This window comes from Cricetulus griseus, chromosome 3 (assembly GCF_003668045.3).
Source record: "Cricetulus griseus strain 17A/GY chromosome 3, alternate assembly CriGri-PICRH-1.0, whole genome shotgun sequence".
Classification (NCBI taxonomy): domain Eukaryota; kingdom Metazoa; phylum Chordata; class Mammalia; order Rodentia; family Cricetidae; genus Cricetulus; species Cricetulus griseus.
In genome coordinates, this window is record NC_048596.1 from 4,636,835 (window position 1) to 4,658,119 (window position 21,285).

General features: G+C 43.1%; 1 protein-coding gene across 1 annotated transcript in view; it reads left to right on the forward strand.

Moving 5' to 3' along the window:
• Positions 1–19,104, forward strand: part of Ccdc186 (coiled-coil domain containing 186) — a 31,605-nt gene extending 12,501 nt beyond the window's left edge. The window contains exons 5-16 of the mRNA XM_027406917.2: positions 595–807; positions 1,632–1,751; positions 6,215–6,319; positions 7,139–7,237; positions 7,405–7,491; positions 8,174–8,316; positions 9,605–9,860; positions 10,847–11,036; positions 11,995–12,075; positions 13,433–13,643; positions 14,664–14,883; positions 15,576–19,104. Coding sequence (XP_027262718.1) covers positions 595–807; positions 1,632–1,751; positions 6,215–6,319; positions 7,139–7,237; positions 7,405–7,491; positions 8,174–8,316; positions 9,605–9,860; positions 10,847–11,036; positions 11,995–12,075; positions 13,433–13,643; positions 14,664–14,883; positions 15,576–15,659 — 1,809 coding nt within the window. The 3' untranslated portion in view covers positions 15,660–19,104. The remainder of the gene's footprint in view (positions 1–594; positions 808–1,631; positions 1,752–6,214; positions 6,320–7,138; positions 7,238–7,404; positions 7,492–8,173; positions 8,317–9,604; positions 9,861–10,846; positions 11,037–11,994; positions 12,076–13,432; positions 13,644–14,663; positions 14,884–15,575) is intronic.
• The last annotated feature ends 2,181 nt before the right edge of the window (positions 19,105–21,285 follow it).

A 21,285-nucleotide genomic window follows, 5' to 3' on the forward strand; every position in this document is an offset into this window, starting at 1 on the left:
TACATGTCTTCACTAGCCCCTTTTGTGTTGCTACAACAAAATATTGAGTCTGGAGACTCTATTACAAAAACAGAAGCATATTTATGTTATAGTTCTAGAGGTTTAAGAGCTGGACAACTCAGAGAGAGCCGTTGTGTTAGCTGACTTCTGGTGACTGGAAACGACACTTCACTCTTTCTTCCCAAGCCCCTGCCTACCAACCCTGTCAGCTGAACCAACCCCCTGCCAGTGTGATACAGGATACAGGATCTTGTGAATGTGGACCTCGATGGATGGGCCTCTTCCTAGGGCCCAGAGTGGCACAGAAACTGTCAAGGAAGTGTATCATGTGTAGAGAAGAAGAGAAATATATACACATAAAAACCACAGCCCAAAGTAAAAAGAGTAGGAGAAGGCCGGGGGCTTAGTACAGAAGCAGACACCGACCCTACAGGGATAGATAGTGTTCACCCACAGGTGTCTCCATGGCAAATGTTTTATTAATGCTAGCTAATGCTTTCTTTCCAAGGCCAGTAAGAAATGATAGTGTTCACCACAGGTGTCTCCATGGCAAACGTTTTATTAATGCCAGCTAATGCTTTCTTTCTCTCCAAGGCCAATAAGAAATGTGAAGAGGCCCGCCAAGAGAAGGAAGTGATGGTAATGAAGTATGTGAGAGGTGAGAAGGAGTCTCTAGACCTTCGAAAAGAAAAAGAGACACTTGAGAGGAAACTTAGAGATGCAAATAAGGAATTGGAGAAAAACACTAACAAAATTAAGCAGCTTTCTCAGGAGAAAGGGCGGCTGCAGCAACTTTATGAATCAAAGGTATAACTTGTGCCTCTTTCCCTAGTCCTATGGCGGTGTAGCCCCGAAGCACTCACACTCAGAGTGCTTTTTACTGTCTTGCTTAGATGTGTGTTTTAGGGACATCATTCTCTGTTGGTAGAAAGGTTTTTCTTAATCATTTTAAAAACTTTCTTCTAGAATCTATTGAAAAAAATTAGTTGGTATCTCAAAAATGATCCTTTGATAAAATATGTATATATTAGTGTCAGTTGTGAATAGCTTTAGAATCAAAAGCATAATTTGACCAGAGTCTTGTTTTTTTATTTAATACATTTTCTCCCTGCAGTCCTAGAGATTGGGTATAGGCCTTCATACTGGCTGGGCGAGGTCACCACTGCTGAGCACATCTCCAGGCCTGGCCAGAATCTTAGTGCAATACTCAGTTTACTGGAGAATATAGTTTGTATTTTTTTTTTTTTACTGAAAATTGTATTTATTCTAGAGCTGTCCTAGAAGGTTGAGTAGCTGAAGCCATGGCTATTCAGAGCTCTTGATATTGTCTTTTATGTTGTTCCTGCCTCAGGGATTCTGGCAGAACTTGCTCAGTCATGTTTTACTTTACTGCCAGGCAGTTAAGAAGAATCAGGGTATGTTTGTCTTCCTCTGTATCCATTGTACACTAGGTAAAAATTGCCCTCATGTCTATGAGTTTGATGTAGAGGTTTATCACTCTTATCATTTGAACCTTGAATCAGCTTTATGGCCTGTGGGCCAGTGTCGCCACCCTGGAATCATTGTGTTGCTGCACAGTAAGAGACACGCCGTTGATTGTTTAAGTGAAACATGACCTGATGTCCTTTTAGGAAGGTGAAACGTCTAGACTCATCAAAGAAACGGACAGATTAAAGGAGGAGATCAGCTCTTACGTCATTAAAGTAAAGTGGGCACAAAACAAGTTAAAGGCTGAAATGGACTCACACAAGGTAAGTGTGGCTGTGCGGTGGGGTGCCGTGAGTAGGAAGGGCAGGGTTAGTGACAGCCATGAGGCGGGGCTTTCCCTAGCGACTCCTACAGGGGAGCTTGCATCTGAGTAGTGGCTCATCGCAAGAAAGGAGTTTTCTGGTGTGGCTTACAGTGCTAAATTTTACAATTCAGGTTCTACAACGCCTAAATTCACCATGTTACTTAATCATTTTTTTATACTCAAGATTTGAGAGGATGGAAATTTCAATATGTTACTGGAATTAAAATGAAAAAATTTAAAGTATCTTAAGATGCTTATAATTAAAATACATGTTAATATTTAAATATAATACTGTAATACAAATAGCTTATGTTTTCATAAATATTCTATTGCTATTATACTAGCAAACGTGTGTGTGTGAACACACTTGTGCTAGGCTAATCATCCTCTCACCGAACCACTTGCTGCAAACACCATTTTATTTAAAAACTAATAGAATGAACTGTAGTTATAAAGTCCAGTTACTAATGGCATAGTTTTTTTGGGTTTTTTGGGGGGCGGGTAGGGAGGCGGGGGTTGGAGTTTTGTTGTTGTTGTTTTGGGTTTTTTTTTGAGACAGGGTTTCTCTGTGTAGTCCTGGTAGACCAGGCTGGCCTCGAACTCGCAGAGATCCACCTGCCTCTGCCTCCCAAGTGCTGGGATTAAAGGCATGTGCCACCAACACCCGGCCTGATGGCATAGTTTAAGCACAAATAGAGTTGGTCTTTAGAGAAATAAAAATTTGCAGATGATAAAATAGACAGTAAAATTCAACTCTGAAATGTGGCTTAAACAGAAGAGTGATGTTATGGAAATGGTGTGTCATTTTCCAAGTTTTTAAAAATAGGCTTAATGATGCTGACTAAAACATAATTCCAGGTTGCATTATTATTATTATTATTATTGTTATTATTATTATTATTATGGTTTTGGTTTTTTGAGACAGGGTTTCTCTTGTGTCTTAGCTCTGACTGTCCTGGAACTCACTCACTAGACTAGACTGGCCTTTAACTCAGAGATCTGCTTGCCTCTGCCTCCCTGGGATTAAAGGTTTACAGTACTGCCTGCCCCCCTGGCCAGGTTGCCTTGTTTAGGATTACCAAGTCAATAGAGTTGTGAATCACCTTTGGAGATTTGTGTGTTAGTATCAGAAAACTGTGTTGAGAGTGGTCAAAGGTAGATTAGCAGTGAGCTGTTCTGTTACTCACGACTGATGGGTGTGTGGGAAACTACAGAAAACTCCCAGAAAGCAGTGGGGCAACCTGACTCACTCAGCTACTCCATAATTTCTAACTGCCTGAGTCGCTTTGAGTTCTGAACACAATACCGAGTCATTTCTAATGTCTGTGGCTCTTTCTTTTCCTCCATCTGTGTTCCCGAGAGAGAGTCTTAAAGTCTGTTGGAGTATTGGCATTAAGTATGTATACCTGTGAGTCCTGAGTGTGCCCTGATAGGATGGTGGGAGACTTGTCATGGCAGCCTTGAGAGCTGAAACCAGATAGTTCAGAGAGGTGGCAGAAGGCTGACGAGTTAGGACATAAGCACAGTAAGCATGCTGACCTGCGGTGTGGACACTGGGTGTTTACTGGTTCTTTGTGAGCAAGGACTTTGGTTTTGGCATGAAGCATGAGCCCTGTGTACAGCACTGTTAGGTGATGCGGAGATGTAAGAGTCAGTCAGATGTAAGGCAGTCGCTGGCAGGGTCTGCACTGGGTCTGACTTAACCTGTTCAGTGCATCTGCCCACTGGCTGCAAGCAGGATTTAGTGGTGATTTGGCGGTGTGGGAAACCACGCACATGAGCAAAAGACAGTGGCTGTAAACTTTCTTGGGCCCTGCTTCAGTCATAGGTGCTAACACTGGGATACTATGGGGAGCTCACGAGGGCTAGGGCACCAGCCAGAGTGTGGGGACTCAGCACACAGGGCATCAAGTGACCCTCAGCAAAATACGGCTTTAGTTGTGAGGGCCAGCTTAGACAGCTTCAAGCTTATTTCAAGTAATTTAGCTATGCACTAAGACAAATTATATAAATATTTTCAAATGATTATTTTTAAAAAGCTACCTAAAAGCACACAATTCACTATGGTTGGCACCTAATGAAAAATTACCAGCATGCAAAGAAGCAGAAAATTTCAGTCCATAGAACAAAGGAATCAGTCAATATGAACAGATCCAAAATGACCCATAGTATAGAACAGTAGACGAGGATGTTAAAGTAGAAATTATAGGTATCCTCTATATCTCCAAGGAGATAGATAAAGGCTTCAGTTGGATAAGAGAAGACATGGATAGTATTTAAAGTTAATATTGACACAACGTTCACGATGGAAAACATTGCATAGAATTAGCAGAAGATGAAATACTGCAGAAGACAAGATCAATGGATTAAACAGCAGTGGAAAGGCTTGGCGTGTAACTCAGTTGGTAGAGTGAATGCATGAAGCCCTGCATTCAGTCCCCATAAAACTGAGTCTAGTGGCACATGCCTGTGATCCCAGCACTTAGGCAGGGTTCAGGTTATCCTAGCAAGTTTGAGGCCAGCCTAAGCTGCAAGAAACTCAAAACAACAAAAACCCAGCAGTAGCAAACTTAATGAGTGATTCCCAAATATATAACTCCTACAAATAACATCACTGCGTTCTTTATACCTGACATCTTCAATAATTTACGCTGTCTTAAAATTAGCAAAGTGTTCCTTCCCTGCGTCATCTTTCTATATGAATAAATGACAGCTCATTCGTATAGTTGCTCAAGTCAAAAGGCTTGGGTTCAGCCTTGATTTCTCTTAGCATATCCAGCCTCTCGTCTTACCCCTTTTGTGCCTGTATTTACCCAACGCCTCATTGAAACTGCTTAGCCAGTCTGTGTAAGCTCCAAACCCCTGTCCTAAACTTTGTTTTTATTCCATAGCACCTGTCCCTAATACCCTTTGCTTATGTATTTTATTTATTTATTTTTTAACTCCACCAGTGGGCTGTCAGCTTCATGAGGGTAAAGGTATTTGTTTGCTTACACAGCCATTGCCCTTGAGAATAGAACAGTGTAAAGACTCGGTGGGTCAGGGTGCTTGCTGTGCCAATGAGAACTCAGATCAGATCTCCAAAATCCCATGTGAAGTGAGGGCACTCTGTGGTGAGGTGGAGCCGAGACAGGAGCATCTCCAGAAGCCTGTAGGCTAGCTAGCTAGCTTGGTGCATGCAGCTGCAGCAAGGTGGGCGATGAGGGCTGACAGCTGAGGTTGTCCTCTGACCTCTGCACACATGCACTCACATGCATGTGAGATCTAACAGAAAAGGAATAGTGCCTGGAAGTGCTCAGGTAGATCAAACACAGTAAGCATCATTAACCTAAACACAATGCGATTCTTACTTGGTTTATCAAATGTTCCTTTTAATTAGTAACATTTATTTGGCACACAGGAGTTACACTTGCTGGTTTTTGGAATGGGCCAGAACAATATGTCAGCTGTGTCTTAGTTCTGATAGTGAAGATACAGAACCGCAGTGTTACCTACTCTAAGATTCTTTGATTTCCAGATTATTATGTTATTCCTATTTTAAGTGATACTGGATTTTAACATGTGGCCATTTACTGTCAAAAACCAGCGGCTCAGGGAAGAAAAGTGAGTGCTTAGTTTTGATGTGTGTTGTTAGGGTGACATATGGAATAGCCTGTGCAGCCTAGGTGCAGTGCTGACCTTTAGGAGAGAAAGGCAAAGCTGTTCTAACCATCGGAACAAGGAGAGTAGTAAAGGGGCCAGACACCAACCTGCCTGGAGCAGGAGCTGCTGCCTGGCGTCTCTCCATGGATGCAGTAGGTTCCAGTCACTGCTTTCTCTCTCACCACTGTGCCAGCACACCTGACACACCAGCAGAAGGTCTTTTTGGTCATAGTTTTGCATGAAGGCAGGGAAGGCAAGACTGGCAGTCAGGAGGCTGGGAGAGATCACCCTCTGGTGAGCACAAAGCCAGCAAGGAATAACGAAGATGCACGGAACAGAGTCTGTATGTTTTTAGCAGGAACAGAGGCAAGGGGTGTTTGAGGAATCAGGGCGGTCAGGACTAGAACAGGGGACTAAAGAATAAGAGAAAAAAGCAACTGGTTTTGATGAGAGTAATCCTTCAGAATCCTGTGTGAAGAATTGCTATTTTAGTCGAGAGGCTAGAAACAGACCATATTGGTATCTACTGAAGTCAAAGGGAGCTTCAAATAGATGTCACAGCCACAACCAGAAGATCTCTGGGATGTGCACAGAACTTCTGAAGCCTCAGACCCACCCCATGTGACACACTTCCTCCAACAAGGCCACACCTCCAGTAATGCCACTCCCTGAGTCTGTGGGGGCCATCCTCATGCAAACCACCACAAGCAGGGCCATCTTTGCTCTTACTGTTCTTCATATCACTGTGGTTAATTTTTCTCTGTCACTTTGTCACTGCAGGAAACCAAAGATAAACTCAAAGAAACAACAACAAAATTAACACGGGCAAAAGAAGAAGCTGATCAGATCAGGCAAAACTGTCAGGATATGATAAAAACATACCAGGTATGTTTCCTTTCTGAAATAGACTATCAGAACTCTGTTTTCACGGACTTTCTCTATCTGCCAAATTTGAAGTGTACATGGATTTCTTAGGGCCCTGAAGGTAAAATGCAAGTTAGTTCCTGCAGTCTGGGGGGGGGGGACGGGGGACTGGTGTGATGGGGAAAATGAAGACCTGAGCACTCACATAAAAAGCTGGGTGTGGCACCTTACTTCTGTTCCTTGGCGTTGTCCGGGTGAAGAGAGGTGGGGCAGGCAGATCCTTGGAGCTCACTGGCCAGCCAGTTAGCCAAGTCAGTCAGTTTGAGTAGGAGGCCTGCTGTCACCTCAGGCCTCCATGGGCACACAGGCAACACAATTGTACCACGTATGTGGCTCGGACTCATCTTATTAGAGATCTTTGCATCAAAAAAATCCTAGAAAATGTCAGAATAATGAAGAGAACAAGGACATGCACAACTCAAAACAAAACAAAGGACCACTCTTCTGTAATATGTTGTGACCCCAAAGTGCACTATTCGCCAGGCGTTGGTGGAGCATGCCTTTAATCCCAGTACTCGGGAGGCAGAGGCAGGTGGATCTCTGTGAGTTCGAGGCCAGCCTGGTCTACAGAGCAAGTGCCAGGATAGGCTCCAAAGCTACACAGAGAAACCCTGTGTCAAAAAAAAAAAAAAAACAAAGTGCACTATTCTTGTTTCTGAAAGTTATTTAAAATCATTCGGTGCATTCTCCAGTTTTAGCTGCATAATCTACACATAATTAATAAACTTGGCTGCAAGGCTTTGTTCATTTTCAAAGTCTTTTTCGTTGTTTTTACATTAGGAGTCAGAAGAAATCAAGTCAAACGAGCTTGATGCAAAGCTCAGAGTCACAAAAGGAGAACTTGAAAAACAAATGCAAGAAAAGTCTGACCAGCTGGAGGTGAGTTTCGTTTTCCTGTGTTGTATAAGGGATATACGATAGGCCAGACTCTGTAGTGCAGACGGGAATGGAGCACTGCACCTGAGGCCTTTTTAGAAGCCAGAAGTGGTCAGAAAACTGCTAGTGTGTGTGTGTGTGTGTTGCATTAGGATCTGTGTCTTTTCCAGCTGCATCATGCCAAAATAAAGGAACTGGAAGATCTGAAGAGGACATTTAAGGAGGGTATGGATGAGCTCCGGACACTGAGAACAAAGGTAAGCAAGCCTCAGGCCTGACTCAGACTCAGAGCTGGGGAAACACCCTTTACTTAGAATTGACTCTTACCCTTAAAGGGTTAGGGAAGGGACACTTATAAGTTCTTTGAAATAGCATTTTCTTGGCAATGCAGCGGACTTTGTTGAGCTGAGGTGCCGTTAGTCACTGGGAGGGCTTGCCATCCATCCCTGTTGGTGGCACAGTTGCAGTGTCTGAACCTTACGGGTGGGCTTCCAGAGCTAAGGACAGTAAAGCAGTTGGCAGGGTGGGCGGACCTCACAGTGGTGCCAGCATAAAACACTCTTTAAGACTGGGAATACCTCTGGCTATATTGAACAGTATTTAACAGGAAGATGGGTGACATTGGTGATTCCCGTGGTCATCATCTTTGTTGTCAGAGTAACTGCCCTTTTAGTATTCTTGTGCTGTCTCCACTGTAGTGACTTTTATTTGGAAGTAGGGTTTGTGCAGTGTGTACCATGTTCAAGGCTGGCATGGGAGGGAAGGTTGGTCTTGTTGAGATAAGGAGATGGGATCAGTAAAAGCAAAGAGACATGATACCAACTTCTCCCCAGCACTGTAGCATTATCTCAGGCTGCTGTGTGTCTGTCCATCCTGTCTGAGGTAGTTCATACGAAACATGAAGGTCTGTGCTTCGCCTTGACTGTGATCATCTTACAGGCGAAATGTCTGGAAGATGAACGCTTAAGGACTGAAGATGAATTATCAAAATACAGGGAAATTATTAATCGTCAGAAATCGGAAATTCAGAATTTACTGGACAAAGTGAAAATGGCAGATCAGGTACAGGAGCAGCTTCAAAGGTATGAAATCAGCAAGAAGCTTTTAATTCTGTCTCCAGGTAGCCTCTTTAAGTACAACCACAATATCAAAGAAGAACAGTTTTATAATTCTTCAATTTGTGTCTTTGACACAAATTGCCAAAAGCCAAACCAAAGTTTGTATTTCATAGCCATGACAGGAATCATTCATAGATGGGGTGAATTTAGTTTATCTGCTTTTAGCTTCACAGTTGTCACCTAGATCTTTAACTGTGTGTGTGTGTGTGTGTGTGTGTGTGTGTGTGTGTGTGTGTGTGTGTGTGTGTGTCGTTTAAACTTGATTCATGATCCCATCCAGCAGAGCCTGGGTTCGGGTTTACTGTCTGTGCTGCCATCTCCATGAAGAAGTGCTCCTTGCCCTCAGTCGCCTTCCTCAGCTAGAGGACAGTGTGCCCGTGAACGGCCCTGTCCCCTCCTAGCCTGTGAGCAGTGACAGGAAACAGAGGAGCTGTTGGTGAATCTTCTTTGAGCTGCCGGCATTCACAAGCATTCTCTCCTGTCATTGTGCTAGAGAAGTTCCTACTCAGAGTTGGATTATTCCTTCCACCTCTGCTGTGGGTCCTGATTACTCCTTTATCTCTTCTCTCTGCCGACTTTCCTTTGATCACCTATAGGATCTTAAACGCTTGTGTGTGTATGAAGGGTTATCTGCCTGGATGTGTGTGCCTCACTTGCGTATCCAGTGTGCATTACATGCATTCCTGTGTACCACTGGAGGCCAGAAGAGAGAGGGAGGTCTCTGGAACTGGAATTACAGAACCACCATGAGCCACCATGTGGGTGCTGGAAACAACTTGGGTCTTCTGCAAGTGCAGCCAGTGCTCTTAGCCACTGCCCCATCTCTCCAGCCCCTGTAAACAGAAGGCCGTTTAGAACATAGCCACAAGGATCCATTGAGTTTTGTCTGTGGCTGTTTTCACAGTACAGTGACAAAATACAACTGAAGCAAATAACAAAAAAAAAGGAAAGCATGGCTCAGAAACCTGACTTCCACAGGATGGTTCACACCTAATGAGCTCAGGCAGCCTGCCTGCTCAGTGTGTCATCACACGCCTGGCATTAACATGATCACTAGAAATGCTCTTTGGAAGCAGGGCCCTGCTAGCCTTGCTCCCTTCCTGTAGCATGAGAGACTATCTTGAGTGTTTGACTGGACGCATGATTACCAGTACCTCTGTAAAGCATGCTAGTAAGAAAATTCCCACACCGTTAATTTAATGTTTTTTAGTAGCTTGCTTAATTTTTCTTAAATATAAACTTTGTTTTTTAGTGGTAAACAAGAAATTGAACATTTGAAGGAAGAAATGGAAAGCCTTAATTCTTTGATTAATGACCTACAGAAAGACATCGAAGGCAGCAGGAAAAGGGAGTCTGAGCTCCTGCTGTTCACGGAAAAGCTCACTAGTAAGAACGCACAGCTGCAGTCTGAGTCCAGCTCTTTGCAGTCACAAGTGGATAGCCTCTCCTGCAGTGAGAGCCAGCTACAAAGCCAGTGCCAGCAAATGACACAGACCAATGCTAACTTGGTGAGGATAAATGTCCATGCTGTTCCTCCTCTTCCCGGGCCTATGCCTGCGTGTAGTAGGTGCACCACGTAGTGCCTGCACAGGCCAGCAGAGGGCGCTGTTCCCCTGTCCATGTACCACATAGTGCCTGCATAGGCCAGCAGAGGGCGCTGTTCCCCTGTCCATGTACCACATAGTGCTTGCATAGGCCAGCAGAGGGCGCTGTTCCCCTGTCCCCTGGAGGAGCAGCAGGGCTCTTAACTTCTGGGTCATCTCTCTCCAGCCCCCAGCTTCAGTTCTTAAAACAACACAGCAAGAAGCACAGATTGAATTTCTCCAGTAAAAAGTATAGTGTAATTAGCTTTATGTTCTTTTAGTAATATCTGGTCATTTTAAATTTTATAAAGATATATTTGCTTTTCTGTTTAATGGACATAATTCATATATTTTTTTCTAAAATGATAAAGAATATTATTACATTTTCAAAAATAAGCAAACTGTGATTTCTGTCATTCCTAATTGGAGTTTCCATTTTTAGGGTACTTATTTACTTAATTTGGTAGTTTAGAATGCTATATTCCTGAGTAATAAAAGTGCCATTTCATTGCTCATAAACGTAATTTGAGCAAATGGGGCAAGTGGTGGCGCAGTCGCTCTGAAGGCAGAGGCAGGTAGATCTCTGTGAATTCAAGGACAGCCTTGTTTACATAGTGAGTTCTTAGGCCAACCAGGAATACGATGAGACCTTGTCTCCAAAAAAAAAAAAAAAAAAGAAGTCTTTTCAGAAATTGAGACACTTCCACTGTAGCTGTGTCCCACACCTAGTGTCCCTCCACCCTGCTGATGTTTCCTGACTGCTGGGTGAGGATGGGGAGGAGCTGTCCCAGAAGGGTCTATCTCCCTTTTAAGTTGTAAACTGAGCAATTGAAACTGAGCTTTTAAGTTGTAAACTGAGCAATTGAAAAGACAGATGGGTGCTTTGTGCCCACCTCTTGCTTTCTGTTCAGGAGAGCAGATTGCACCGAGAGGAAGAGCTGCGGAGAGAGGAAGTACAGAGCCTGCAGGCCGAGCTCTCTGCCACTCAGGCAGAGGTCAAAGCCCTGGGCACCCAGGTGGAGGAACTGAAAGACGAGTTAGTGACACAGAGGCGCAAGCTTGCCGCCAACGTCAAGGACCTCAGCAAGCAGCTTCAGCAAGGTACTTGTGTTTCATGTTGACCCCGCTGTTAGAGATCTGATGCGGGGGACGCACTGTCTCTGCGTGCTCTCACGTGCTCTCAGCTGTGTGGTTGATTTTTTTTTTCTAGGCTCAGGTTTTGTCACCATCCTTGTGGGAGAGTTGTTCTGAATTTATATCTCACTCTTAAAGGGACGTGCCACTGTGCCCAGCCTGTGTATTCTTTTTCACTGTGTTAATATCCACAAACTGAATTACAAATACTAGGGTGGCTAAACTTGCCATTCTGTGAGAAATCTGCTTTCATGCTAAAAGCTATTTATTCACAAAGCCACAGAATATGAAAATCAGGAAAGTCCCTTGCCTGGTAGAGAGAATCTAAAACTTTTTATTTTGCAGAAGTTGTTTAAATGTGCTTTTCCCCCAAATATGTATGCTAATGCCTGCCTGTAACCCAGAAGGATCAAGTTCCTTCTCGGCTACATAGTGAGTTCAAGACCAGCTGAATTGAGTTGTTTCTTTTTTTCCAAGATCTATTTTTATGTGTGGGTATTTGGCCTGCACACTGTACACATGTGCTCTGCTGCTCACGGACACCAAAGGAGGCCCCGGATCCTCTGGAACTGGAGTTATGATTGTGAGCCACCATGTGGGTGCTGGGAATTGAACCACGGTCTTCTGGAAATGCAGTCAGTGCTCTAATCTCTGGTCCATCTGTTGCCCTGTTTTTTGCGCTTACACGTGAAGGTAGATTTGGGAGGCATTTCTGATATTGAGAAGGATCTGAAAGTTAAAGTCAGTGGAAGCAAGCAGCGCTGCTCTCAGTTGTGGTGAATGGCATCTCTAGTGTTCTAAGATACAGATCATTGTCTTGTGGTCTATGTCGGTTTTACCCAAGTGACTTTAGCAGTTAATGTCAGATAGCATGAGCAAATGGTCATTAAGACGGTCACAAGTAATGCATTTCTTTTTCTCGTAGCACGGAGAAAATTAGACCAGACTGAGAATGGAAACTACGACAGAGAAGTCAGCAGCATGGGGAGCCGCTCTAGCTCATCAGGTGAGAGCGAGCCTGCTTGACAGCAATTGTCTAAAAGCTAATCTTTTAAGAAGTATTTGTATGCTTTGTTAGAAGTTACATATAATCATATTATGGAAAGTGTATCTGATTACATATTTACATTCTGCTCTTTGCCAAGGCTCCAGCTTTGTCTTGGGCTCTGTGTGAGCCCCATTTTCTTTACCTGCAACTTTCGTATTCTGTGCAAAACTTCCTCTTTTAATTTCTGAAATTCAGATTTGTATCTAGCCAGATCTTGTGTGGACTCCCTTCCTTCCAAATTCTAATGCCTCAGAAGTGGTAGAATGGCCATCCTTATGTAGCCTCAGGCTTACGCCTACGTTTCTCCTTTGGTATCTGAGGGCATTGTCTCCACAGCATGCAGTGGACAACAGAGTCTTTTCTAAGATGTGAAGTCTCTGTATGTATCCTCCACAGACTTCAGATCATCTGCAGACCACTTATCTGGAGGGTGTAGATAGTATCCACTGGCTAACACAGTATGAATGCTGAGGATGGAATTGTTAAGCTGTTTGTGTAGGACATAAGAATCTGTACGTGGTTAATGTAGACACTTTTTAAGTGTTTCCTATTTGGGGTTTGATGAACCTATAGATGAAAATCTCACACATATGGTAATCTCAAAGCCTCAGCAGCAGTAACCATAGTAACAGAACCTGTGAACAGAAAGTACCTGGTTCAGAATCACCACTGTATCTGGTCCCTGCTGACCCCATCTTACTTGGTTGTGTAATGGAGCTAGGGTATCTTTTCCTCGGGTCTGTAACATGGCTGCTAAGGCCATTGGTGTTGGGTGAAGAGGCTCGTTGACCTCCCAGGGTCTGCTGGGATGCTGGCGTTAACAGAGGCTAGTGTGGAGCTCAGACACTGCATGCCTTGTTATAATGGCTCTAAGTGAGGGTGATAATCCCATGAGTAAATTACTATTTTTAGCAGCAATAACTTGGGCACTGAGGGTAAATCATGTGTCCAAAGCACACTAGAAATGTGACCAGTGAATGCATTTCAACAGTGGCAGCGTGCGCTTTCTCTTCTCCCCTGAAGCACGCACCCCATTGCCTCTCCTACCTCTTGTGTTTTTTCTCCTCAATGTCTTATCATTTACTTTTGAGCTCTTTAGGCTTGCTATTCATTTTTTATTTTTTAAGATTTTCTCTTTTGCCAGCTCTTTGTCTCGTTCCTATGAGGTGTAAAAGACACTGCTGACCACAGATGTCATGTGTTTTCACAAGTAGCCCATGTGTTCTTTGCCCAACATTGGACAGTGCTGCTGGAACGAATGAGTTGAGGGGACCTAGGTCACACACACTGACTGAGCTTGCTTTTCTGTCTTCAGGCTCACTTAATGCTCGCAGCAGTGTTGAAGATCGATCTCCAGAGAATACCAGCTCCTCAGTGGCTGTGGACAACTTCCCAGAAGTGGACAAGGCCATGCTGATTGACAGGATAGTGAGGCTGCAGAAAGCTCATGCCCGGAAGAATGAGAAGATAGAGTTCATGGAGGACCACATCAAACAGCTGGTGGAAGAGATGAGAAAGAAAACCAAGTATGTATTGCTGTGGTAGCGCCAGCCGTGTTAGAGGACGGCCGCTCAGGTGGCCTCAGACGCTGGCTGATCTTTTCTGTGGGTTCACCATGTTATCCAGGCTGGCATTGCATTCCTGGGCTCACAAGATCCTTCTGCATCAGCTCCTGGAGTAGCTGGGACTATAGGCAAGCGGCTCTGTGCCCGACCTAGTGATTCCTACAGCATCCCGGGCTCCATGTGTTGTGATCACCTCTTGTCTTCTAGGTTTAGGGGATACGAAGATGATAGAAAACCAAATCTCTCCTTAAAGACGGAACATCAGGAGAGATAGTGAATGGGGGTTAGGGGGACTAGACTCTTTTCTTTAATGTATTTAGCTTTTAAAAGTGAATGACTCTACCAGATATGTGGAGTTTTGAGAGTTTTTCCTCTGGTGAGAACCGAATGGGGTAATGATTAAGTTCCTGCTGGTGTAAAGACACTGTACTTTGGTCAATCAGTTCCTTGGGTCCACTCACTCAAGCCCCCTCAGCAGCAGTGTGTGCTCTGGATCTTCAGGTTAGTTCACTAAGTCTAAGACCAGCCATTACCTGCGAGGGACAAACCCCAGCTACACCCAAACCCAGCTTGACTGAGCCACAGTCTGTGTGGCATTACGATCCTCACAAACACCACACTTCTAAAGTTATTCTGAAATAATTTTAGACCTATAGAAAAGTTTGCTTGTAGATTTGAAAAGAAAGGACAAAATAGAGTTTAATAGAAATTAACAAATCAAATCAATAAAGTAATGACTAAAATATTTACATACAAGTAAGAAAAGGAACAGAAAACCTGTGTTTAGATTTCTCTAATACCATGATACATTAGAAAAGGGACAGTTTAGGAGACCATCAAGTAAGGAAAATTCTACAAGTTAGGTTTTTAGCCTAACATGTATATTTTATGCTAATCATCTTTATGCTTGTGATTCAATGATTCTTACAAACCCCAGTGTTTTTATTCTGCAAGCACACAGAGTATCATTTTGTTTTGCAGAATAATTCAGAGTTACATTTTACGAGAAGAATCAGGCACACTTTCTTCAGAAGCCTCTGACTTTAACAAAGTGCATTTGAGTAGACGCGGTGGCATCATGGCGTCCTTATACACGTCCCACCCCGCTGATAGCGGGTTAACCCTGGAGCTCTCTTTGGAAATCAACCGAAAATTACAGGCTGTTTTGGAAGATACATTGCTAAAAAATATTACTTTGAAGGTATTTGTGTTTCTTATTCATTACCACTCAGTAAGTGTGGCAGAATGATGCCTCTTCATAGTCTCAGCTAGCACAGGGCTGTTTACCTAACACAGGATACCATGGTGCCCAGAGATAAAGTCAGCCTCCGATGCTGAGGTGGGTTTTTCACTCACCATGGATGGCTTTTGCCATATGACTATAATTAATTATAATTTTTTAATATTACAGCATTTTAAGTGTATTTTGTGGCTTTTTTTTTTTCCCTAGCTATTGTCTGACCCAACTTTTCTGTCTTTGCTATGTATGCATGGGCCTTGATAGTTAGTAATAGAATTTAAAAATAGTTTTAAATCTAAGTAATCATTATACATTAAAACTTGCTGTAGCTGCAGTGAAAAGATTATAACTTTGGGTGGGATGTGGTGGCTCACACCTTTAATCCCAGAGGAGTTCTGTGAGTTTGAGACTAGCTTGGTCTGTCTACAAAGTGAGTTCCAGGATAGCCAGGACTGCAGAGAGAAACCCTGTCTCAAAAAACCAAAAAAAGAAAAAGAAAAAGAAAAAGGTCAGGCCCATTTCCCTAAAACACGTGTGTCTAGTTTGTCCCTGTACCAAGAACTAATCACTCAGTTTCAGTTTAGGCAAGAGCAGTCAACAGGGTACTTGTATTATACTCAGTACTTGTGTTTTCTCTTCCCCACTTATTAAAGGAAAACCTGCAAACACTTGGAACAGAAATAGAACGCCTTATTAAACACCAGCATGAACTGGAGCAGAGGATGAAGAAAACCTAACACAAAAGCTCTTGCCCAGTAGACAAACGAGCCACAGAGCAGCAGGTGCCACTGTCCAGTGTCCTGAAACAGCCCTTGCTTTGTGTCAACTAATCAAAGATTGCTTTCACTTCCCTGTGTAGAAGTGCCCTTTTTTAATGCATTGGTGTGTATGCCGTAACTGTGAGCCCAGTGAAGCCCATTTCTTTGCGGTGCAGTTCAGCCACCTTGTCACTGACTCAGCATCTAAAGTGCTAAACATTAGTACAAGGGTTAAAACCAAACTTTGCCATAGTTCTTCCCTTTGTGATTTCAGCCTTTGAAAGGTATTCCATCCAACCATTTGTTATCTCTGCATCACTGAAGGACACCTAGAGAAATCATGAAGCTTTTTCGTTTTGATCTGGACACAGTGATCACCCTGTAGTTCTAGCTACTTGAAAGGCTAAGGAGGATCTGGAGCTCATGAGTTCAAAGCCAGCCAGGGCAACATCTCAAAACCCCACCACAATTAGCCTGAATCACAGAGTAGCCCTGAGTTGTGCTCTGCACATGAAAACTTAATTCTGATTGCAGTGACAGCTGGACAGGGAAGCTAGCTGCTGGTGACTAGCCGCGACAGGCTCTGTTACATCTGTCAGACTTCCTTGTTTGTCACGGCTTCATTTTCACATTTGAGTTGTTGAATTTTTTAAATCTTCAGTTATTTAAAGTATGATTTTAAACAATGTGTGTACTTACACATTACCTGTGGACTTGCTATATTTTATAACTGTGAGATGAATCCAGTCGTTAGGACATAGAGACTTTGGAACTGACATGCTTTAGTCTTACTGACATTGTATAGAGGTGAATGTAACAGGCTTAAGGCAGTGGTTCTCAGCCTGTGGGTCGAGACCCTTTCACAAGGGGGTCACACATCAGACACTTACATTACAGCTCTTAACAATGGCAAAATTACAGTTATGAAGTAATAACAAAAATAGTTTTATGGTTGGGGTCACGACGACATGAGGATTTGTATTAAAGGGGCGTGGCATTAGGAAGTGTGAGAACCACTGAACTAAGGTGTTTATGAAGACCCCATCCCCAAGAGAAGCCAGCACTTAGCACTGTTAACTTTTCATGTGTGCATCCATTCTTAATTCTTGATAGTTAATTACATAGCATAATGAAACAGTTTCCCCAAATGTGATGTTTCAGTATATTATTTCAAACACAGTTATATCTTCAAAGCCAAAGGAACTTTTGAGCCAGATCATTGTATCTTGTTGGATATTTACAGTGTTTAAGATGTATACTTAAATGTTGCCAATCTTAGTACCAGTGTTTTTGTCATTGGATTTTGTTCTCACCTACCAGAACCTAAGTACTGCACTATGTTCAGACGGTCTGTGTCCTGGGAGACCTTGGAGAATATTTGGCAAGCCTGTTTTGTGTTTGGGCATTTTTCTTCCTCTTAAGGAACTTGAGCTTCGGGGGTAGATACCTTTAAAGAATGGTATGAGCTCTAGGTGGGCATAGTAACATATGCCACAATCCCAGAGGTATAAGGAGATTAAAGTCCAGCCTCAAGTACAAAGTGAGTTGGAGGCTAGCCTGGGCTACATGAAGCTCCGTTTCATAAAGAGAATTGTGTGGGCTCTAAAAATTTGGATCATGTCAATGCCCTTTTAATGTGTTTTATCATTTCCTTAAATCAACATTGATTATAAATGTAATTTACTAAATACTAGATGTCAATATAGTGTCTTTTTGTGATACCTGTTGTTATCCAAAAAATATGTCTTCAGAGTAGAAATGCATTCAAAAGCTATTTTATTTTTAAATAGTTGTAAAAAGTATTAGTCTTAATGTCTTGCTTTTTATTATTAGTAATTTATTAGAATAAAAAATAAGAGGGTAAGTGCAATAAATTCTGAATTATTTTCCCATTTATTCCTAAACATTGTAACACTCCAAAGATCTACATAGCATAGACAATGTAGTAGCTACACTTGCCTGGTTCCTCAGGTGATAGTGATTGATTAGTTACAGCGATTGGGATTTTTAATTCCAAGACACAAACATGCATAACGGAATAATTTAAAAATATTATTACAAGACAAACTTTGGTCTTCCTGCCATCTTTTTCTTATCTGTGAGGTTTAAAAAGCTAGAAAAATCTTTTTGGTATGTCCCGTGCCATTACATAAGTGGTCAGGACTGAGCAAAGTAATGTACAAAAACGTGTGTATAAGAGAAACCCTTCTCCACTGATTTATAAACGGCTCCTACCGAAGATTTCTGAGGCCCTCCCAATGATTGAGTATGTGGAGGGAAGAACCTGAGAACCCAGTAGGGATTTGTTATATTTGCTCATTGTTAGTTACAAATAAATATATTTAAGTGACTGTTTTGGTTATTTAATAATACTTTGGTATCCTTGAACAAGAGGGGTGTGTGTGTAGTACTCATCACTTCTTTTTTCCCATACCACTTGAGATTTTGAGTCTGTTTAAACAGTCTCAAGGATGAGTTTGGACAGAATGAACAATTGTTGGTGGTTTGCTTTTGTTGTACATAACCATTTAGAGTGGCCTAATAGACATCTTGTCAGGCACCCTACAGGTGTCATGGTTATCGCCTTCCAGTCTCTTGGCACCTGTGGTCTCATGACAACAGCAGGACCTGTCTTCAGACCTCGCTCTCAAGCCAGCCCTTTACTGCTGGACTGAGAAGAGTAAATGGACTTGCACAGCTACATGGCCCAGAAGACCCGGCTGACCTGGCGCTCTGGCCTGGGGAGCATTGTGAGCACATGCTGTTGCAATGGTGCTCCTACCTCGGAGGGGAAACGGAAGACCATTTACCATTTAGGAAATGCCTGACTGGAGCCTGCTGGGTGTCCTGAAATCAGTCCAGTCATGTCATACAGCCTTCAAATTCTCTTTACAGGTTGTTGAATATTTTCTAAATGTTTTTACAAGAAAATTTAGACTGAAGCTGAAAGAAAAAATCCTCAGAAACTGTTAATAGTGTAAATGTGATGTATGTTACCCTGTAAGGACGTTTCTTATGAATAATGTCATTCCTGCCTGGGGCTCTTCTCTACTAATCTCAAGATTTGTTTCCAGTTCATTTTCACACTAATATTGTTAATCTTTAACATTCATTGGTGGCACCCGTGACCTGAAAATTGTCAAAGGTGAACAAGAGAAATAACTGAAAAGCAAACTGAGTGCGAGCACCTAGTTGCATATTGAGATGTGTGTCTCTCCTGAATGGACTCTGGAAGCGCACACGCCTGCCCTTCATGATGCTTGCTGTCTTCCCGCCCTCCCCGAGTGCGTGGGCGTCTGCGTTGTGTAGATAACCCTGGATCACACTGTGCATTCATTCTGTAAATACCCTGTATAAAGCAATGCTCTTCTGGGGAGTCTGTGTGCATTCTGTACTTATTAAACACACAATGCCTGTTCACCAAGCTCTACCTCGGTGGCTTCTGTAGTGACACACCTTTCACATGGCTGAGCAAACCAGTTCTCCACCATTGTAAGACTCTTCCACAATGGCTTGATTTGGGTTTTTTAACTAGACTGATTATTCTTGCTTCCAATATGTATCTTTATCCTATCAACTACGATTGAAGTAAGGTTAAGTTGAATGCCAGATTTCACTTTCAATTTAAACTGTAGATTGCAAAGCTGGGCATTTTATAGAAGATATTAATCCTACTGGGCTGGTCACCTTGTGGTGCATTCTGACATTTCACAAAGCTGTGGATCTTCTGTGCCCACAGTGTCCAGCTTCTTTAACAATAGAACCAATTGTGGGCTAAAACGGGGTTGATTTCCTCCGGTTGACACGCAGTGAGCATTTCGCATCACCTGGTGTTACTTTGAAGCTCTCTAGGATTCTAGGGCTTGCTTTATGCCATATCATGTGAGCTGTTCGTTGATGGGACAGTCCCTGACATTCAGATCTACAGAATACAGCTAACTGACAGTAGTGGAAGCTTGTGTGTTGATAGTTGTCTTCCAGGAACCAGTGGATGTGTGCTCGGACATGCTGCTTCTACCAGCAAGTCATCAACTAACATTTAAGAAGCAATTTGTATAAAACAAACACAATCCCTCAAGTGGAAGGAGGTAATGGCACTTCCCAGTCATCTTTCATTACCCAAGGGCCATGCTTTTTACTGGACTGCCTGTCCTTTTGACAACCAGAAACTATTTGCTTCTGGAGAGACAGAATGCCATACTTTTTGTCGTTTTTGGTTTTAGTACTAATGAAAAACCATAAGGGTGGAGATGAGTTTGTATGCTCAGCAGCACCCCATGTCTCTTGCTTGCTTCAAGCAGTCTGTTCAACTTGCTGACCAGTGAGTAGCCCCTGTGTTGTGAGCACCATTTCAGTGTACAGCTCTGCTGCCCTTGCTGTGTGTCCATCTGTAGCGTTGTTGGCTAGTCACCTGTGTAGGATCAACTTGTGCCTAGCTCCATGACGCCCTGTAAGCCCCTTCTCTCACCCAGACGCCCATGCTAAACCAGGTGTGACTGGCAGAGTGAAGGATTTCTGTGGAGAGCTTGTGAGGCACGCTGGGAACAGTCAGCTTCCAGCACAAATCACACTTGACAGAGTGAGCACCTGAGAGCTGATTGCAACTTCTTAGATTTTTTTTAAGGTGTGTACTTGCCTTTTGAAAACATTACCTTTTTAAAAGTACATGACTAAATGCCTTCTAGGTTCCATGGCACCAACTTCAGACAAAAAAGCAGGAGTTCCCCCATGCCTTCTGAGACCCAGATGACCACCCAGTTAAAGACTATATAATGCAAAGGGCTCTTCTCCAATTTAAGTGTTCACTCTGTGCAGCTGCAGAGCACACAGGCTTCGTATGGTTTTAAACAGTGACCACAGTCACGGCTCGAATACAGAATATTCCTCAGCAAGGCTCCAGTGTTGAAGGTTGCTTGGACCCAGCCACTGAGAGCCACGGGATCCTGAGGGCTTTGAGTAATCTGAGGATTGATCCGTTGGCCAGGTTGTCATTTAATTACATGGTCATGTGGAGGGATGGGGAGATAAGGCCTGGCTGGAAGCAGGTCACAGGTGGAGCAGCGAAGCCTCTTGACAGGCAGGTCTTCACCCCTCTGCCTACTTCCTGGAATTCTTCCCCCTCAGTGTCATCACACCGGGCCTTCCCACCCCAGGCTCATAGCAAAGGAGACAGCTCATTATGGACTGCAACCTTGGAAACACATCTTTAAACTCTTCCAGGTAAACTAACCCACGTGGATGAATCTGCAGCTTAGGTGGAAGGGATTTGGTTCTGATGCTGGGCACTGGGTATAGACTGGCTGCTACCTGAAATAAAGCCGGTAACCCTTAACCTGATAGGATTTCCAGAAAAGACATTTGGGGATTCCCTAATTATGAGTCAAGCCAGAGACTTGTAATTAGTGATAAGTAGCAAAGTGGTGGCTGAGCATTTCTGGTTTTGTTTGGTTTGTTTTTGTTTCTGGATTGTAGCAGATATGTTAAAAAGGCCTAGAACTGGGTGTCTGTGCCCATGTGTTGCGTGTATGGGGACTTGTGGAATGGTTGAAGGGCTGCTCTAATTCTTAGTCTATTGTGTAACATAAAGGTGACTTTAGGGGTGCTA